Source organism: Myotis brandtii, unplaced genomic scaffold, assembly GCF_000412655.1.
Source record: "Myotis brandtii unplaced genomic scaffold, ASM41265v1 scaffold825, whole genome shotgun sequence".
Classification (NCBI taxonomy): Eukaryota; Metazoa; Chordata; class Mammalia; order Chiroptera; family Vespertilionidae; genus Myotis; species Myotis brandtii.
Genome location: NW_005371349.1, coordinates 2,361,800 through 2,366,522, shown reverse-complemented (window position 1 = coordinate 2,366,522; position 4,723 = coordinate 2,361,800). Strand labels below are relative to the sequence as shown.

General features: G+C 65.8%; 1 protein-coding gene across 1 annotated transcript in view; it reads left to right on the top strand.

Annotated features, from left to right (window-relative positions):
• Window positions 1-4,723, top strand: part of LOC102260694 (unconventional myosin-XVB-like) — a 33,514-nt gene that overhangs the window by 1,881 nt on the left and 26,910 nt on the right. The window contains exons 3-13 of the mRNA XM_014531748.1: window positions 5-179; window positions 508-571; window positions 808-917; window positions 1,082-1,156; window positions 1,399-1,495; window positions 1,675-1,778; window positions 1,929-1,992; window positions 2,848-3,009; window positions 3,889-4,002; window positions 4,115-4,173; window positions 4,249-4,381. Coding sequence (XP_014387234.1) covers window positions 5-179; window positions 508-571; window positions 808-917; window positions 1,082-1,156; window positions 1,399-1,495; window positions 1,675-1,778; window positions 1,929-1,992; window positions 2,848-3,009; window positions 3,889-4,002; window positions 4,115-4,173; window positions 4,249-4,381 — 1,157 coding nt within the window. The remainder of the gene's footprint in view (window positions 1-4; window positions 180-507; window positions 572-807; window positions 918-1,081; window positions 1,157-1,398; window positions 1,496-1,674; window positions 1,779-1,928; window positions 1,993-2,847; window positions 3,010-3,888; window positions 4,003-4,114; window positions 4,174-4,248; window positions 4,382-4,723) is intronic.

The window sequence follows — 4,723 nt, the reverse complement described above, 5'->3', positions numbered from 1 at the left end:
CCAGGCCCCTCCCGGCCCCACAGGGATCCCTGGGAGCCGGAGGACGAGGCGGAGGAGGCGCTGGAGAGGGACCTGGAGCTGAGCCTTGGGCCCGGCCTGGAGGCGTCGTCCCTCCCCGGTGCCGAGGGCAGGAACCCACGGACCCTCCTGGAAGACACCGAGGACCTGGCCCGGCTGCGGTGAGCGGGCGGTTCCAGACCTGCGCGGCCCGGGGCTCCGGGTTTCTCATATCGCACCTCCTCGTTTTTATAACATGGGGAGGGGTCGCGCCTCCCTAAAGGTGGCCAGGCTCAGGGGCAGGTGAGGGTGGCCAGCAGATGTCCCTGCTTGGAACTTCCTTCTCTCACCCGCACAAAGCTTCCCTGTTTGCCAGGCCCCTTGGGTGGGAGCTTACCTAGCAGCCGGCCGTTAGGGATGGGCTCAGAGAGGGGCATGACGTGCCCAGTGTCTGCAGCCAGTGGCAGAATAACCTGGGGCCTCCTCTCTGCCCCCCCCCACCCCCCGCAGCCCGCTGTGTGACAGCTCCCTTCTGCTGTGCCTCAAGAAGAGGTTTCGCCTGGGCCGCATCTACGTATGGGGGTCCCCGAGGGGATGGAGGGCTGGGACTCCCTTCCCCTGGGATCAGTGGGCCCTCCAGCACCCCAGAGCACCTCTTCTCTTCTCCTTCCTGGGCTGGGCGCCCAACCCTCTCTGGGGCCCTGCAAAGTGAGCTGGGCCGGGGTCTGGGCGGGAAGCATCCCAGCCCCGTTCCATCTGCCTCCCCTGCCCCCTCCATGTTCTGGTGAGAGCTTGCGCTTCCTTCCCCAGACCTTTGGGGGGCTCCTCCTGCTCGCTCTGAACCCCCGCTGGCCCCTGCCTGTCTTCTCGCCTGAGGTCCTGGCCAGCTACCGCCCCAGGAAGGCCCCCAGTGCCACCCCGTGAGTGACTTTCTCCACCAACCTTTTGTTCAACCCCCTGGCGGCTGAGCCCTGCAGGTCCCATGGACTGGGGTCCTGGGGAGGGTGGGCGCATCCTGCCTCCCCCTAGGAGGGCCCAGAGGCCCCTGCAGCCTGCTCACCGGCCCCCCCGCCCTCTTTCTCAGACACATCTTCGCTGTCGCGGCATCAGCCTACAGCCTGTGTCGGAGTACAGGGCGGGACGCAGGCATTCTCCTCAGGTGAGGGGTGGCTCCCTGTCCGCGGAACCCCCAGGCCACACTGAGGCTGGGCCAGGTGGGTGAGGGCTCTGCTCTGGACTCCGGAGGGCTGTGCTCGGCTGACGTCACCACATGTGCCCCTTGAATGAGGCCTCACAGGGACTTTTTCTGTTTGGTCTCCATGGCCCGGGACTCTCTGCATTTTGGCCATGTCCCCACTTCATCGGCTCAGTGGGGTCATGTGATGGGCCTCCCTCCCGCAGTGGGCACAGTGGCTCAGGGAAGACAGAAGCCGCCAAACAGATCGTGCGGTTCCTGAGCGGCCTGGAGCAGGGGCAGACGAGGGACGGAGGATGTCAGGTGGGGGCAGCTGGCCATTTCCCGGGACCACCCTTCTCCTTTGGGCCAGAAGGGGGTCTCCGGGTCCCTGGCTTCTCCTCGGGGACAGCCCAGTCCCCAGGCACAGAGTGCCCGCAGCTGGGAGGCCTGGCCGGGGGCTCACGGCTCTTCTGGGGTGACTTGAATGCCCTTCCCCTCAGCTGGACGACGTGCTGCCCTGGCTCGGCAGCTTTGGCCACGCCAAGACAGCCCTCAATGCCAACGCCAGCCGCTTCGGCCAGGTCTTAGGTCTCCGCCTGCAGCAGTAAGTGAGCGGGTCCAGGTGGGCACAGGGGCCACGCACCATCAGCTCCCTGGGAGCCTGAGGCTGCTGCCCACGGTGGGTCCCGTTCTGAGCGGGGCCCCTGGGTTGCGTGCACCCTGGGCACCCCCACCCAGCGTCCTGTGCCCACAGCGGGGTCATCGTGGGAGCTTCTGTGTCACATTATCTGCTTGAGACCTCGAGGGTGGTGTTTCAGGTAAGACCCGCCCTGCAGCTCGCCCTTTCCAGCTCCTAGCGTGGGAAAGAGGGAGGGGCCCTGGGGGGAAGGGGGGCTGTGGTCCCTAGGCCCCCAGGCCTGCCTTCCCCAGGACTTGTCCTTGCTGCCCTGGGGCACAGGACCAGGCCACTGTCCCCCCTAAGCTAGGCCTTCTCCCCCGAGGCCCAGGCTGAGCGGAGCTTCCATGTTTTCTATGAGCTGCTGGTGGGGCTGGACCCCACGGAACGGGAGCAGCTCTCCCTGCAGGAGCCGGAGACCTACTATTACCTCAACCAGGTGGGGGCCGGGTCCACACAGTGCGGGCGGCAGGGCCTGCCCAGGGAGGGGGCTTGGTGCGGGGATGAGGAGGAGCCGGGGTAGAGCAAGGCTGGGGGCCAGGCCCTGCTGCCACCCCTGCTGCGCTCTGCAGGGCCGGGCCTGCAGGCTCCAGGGCAAGGAGGATGCCCAGGACTTCGCAGGACTGGTGAAGGCCCTGCAGGCGCTGGGCTTGTGCGGCCCCCAGGCCTGCCTTCCTAGGACTTGTCCTTGCTGCCCTGGGGCACAGGACCAGGCCACTGTCCCCCCTAAGCTAGGCCTTCTCCCCCGAGGCCCAGGCTGAGCGGAGCTTCCATGTTTTCTATGAGCTGCTGGTGGGGCTGGACCCCACGGAACGGGAGCAGCTCTCCCTGCAGGAGCCGGAGACCTACTATTACCTCAACCAGGTGGGGGCCGGGTCCACACAGTGCGGGCGGCAGGGCCTGCCCAGGGAGGGGGCTTGGTGCGGGGATGAGGAGGAGCCGGGGTAGAGCAAGGCTGGGGGCCAGGCCCTGCTGCCACCCCTGCTGCGCTCTGCAGGGCCGGGCCTGCAGGCTCCAGGGCAAGGAGGATGCCCAGGACTTCGCAGGACTGGTGAAGGCCCTGCAGGCGCTGGGCTTGTGCCCCGAGGAGTTGACCGCAGTCTGGGCCGTGCTGGCTACCATCCTGCAGCTGGGCAACATCTGCTTCTCCTCATCAGAGGTGGGCTCCCCTGAGGCGCCGGGCCCATGTGGCTTGTTTGCATAATCAGGGCAGCAGTATCGATGCCCAAGCGTGTGTGTGGGAGACTGCACCGCCCTGGGCCAGCCTCGGGCCTCCCAGCTGCCCTGGAAAGCAGACAGACCCCCACCGTCCAGATGGGCAACAGACCTGGAGTTTCGGCATCTGTGCCGCTGCCTGTCCCACTTGGCTGCCACCCCCAGGAAGCACACCTGGTACTGCCTGAGCAGCTGTTAAGTACCAGGCGCTGTGTGAACCGCTGTACATCTGTTTTCTAATTCGGTTCTCAGGCCAGCACGGCCATGGGTGAACCTGAGGGGGGGGACCATGAAGGATTAGAAAAGACAGACAAGAGAATAAAGCTGGGTCTCGGTGGGACGCTGCCTTCTCTGATGGAGAGACAGCGCCACAGCTTGGCCGAGTCGTTATTTTATAGCCAGATTCCAGGAGGCAAAGTAAAGGCGCGGTCAAGATGTTTACAGCGTTCTCGTGGGTTTCGAATCTACTCAATCACAGGCACCTGATCAAGCTTTGTTTACTTGCTGCACCTCCCGCCCATATCACTCAGCCACGTGGGAGCCGCTCTCCACAATATAAGGGGCGTGTTTCCCCTTTTGCAATAAGACAGTGGCGGTTCAGAGAGGAAAGAGTCTTGTGAGGCGGGCCAGCTAGTGAAGAGGTGAAGTCAGGACTCGCACTCAGGGCCCTTGGACTGTAGAGCGGGCTCCTGCGGCCCAGACCCATCCATGTACCTTTGGGTAACGGGGCAGCTGCCCTGCAGAGCAAGGCCTGGCCTCCGCCCTGTGGGACGTGGCCGCTGCCCAAGCAGAGCGCTCCCTGCTCCCTCCTTCCTCTGCCCAGAGGGAGTCCCAGGAGGTGGCTGCCGTGTCCAGCTGGGCTGAGATCCACACAGCAGCCCGGCTGCTGCGGGTGCCGCCCGAGCGCCTGGAGGGGGCTGTCACCAGATGCGTCATGGTGAGCTCGAGGGTTCCGGGGAGGCGTGGGCACGGCTGGACCACCCGATGGCTGGCTGAGTGCCCATATGGGCCTCGGCCTGACATGCCACGTGCACACCCTCTGCCCCCAGGAGACGCCCTACGGCCCGGCCTCAAGATCCCTGCCCCTGGAGAGGGCCATTGATGCCAGGTGCTCTGGGGGCAAGAGAGAGCCATAGCCTCGCCGGGCACTCTGCTGCACGCGGCTCACACCCCGTGCCCACAGGGACGCCCTGGCCAAGGCCCTGTACTCGCGGCTCTTCGCCTGGCTCCTGAGGAGGACCAACACGCGGCTGGCCCCACCCGGGGAGGGAGGCAGCACGAACACCATCACTGTCGTGGACGTCTATGGTTTTGAGGTCACCCCTGGCGGTGGGGCCCAGGACAGGGTGCCCACTTCATCCTGATTATTTCTGGGGGCCCCAGCAGCGCCAGCTTCCCTGGGAAGGGCACTGGTGAACTACTGGCCTGCCGGACCAAGAGGGTCCGTGAGTCAGCCGCACACTCCGTAGGGGCAGCCATTCTGCCCTGCTCAGGCCAGGCCTGACGTCGCCTCTAGGGCAGTGGGAGATAAAGGCCCCAGGATGGGGCAGCCCGCGGCCTCACCTCCCATGCACCAAGGGCCCTCCAGTCACCCTGACTTCCACAAGCTCTCCACCCCTTTCCAGGGGGTCCTGCCTCCTCAGAGCAGGGAGGAGGGG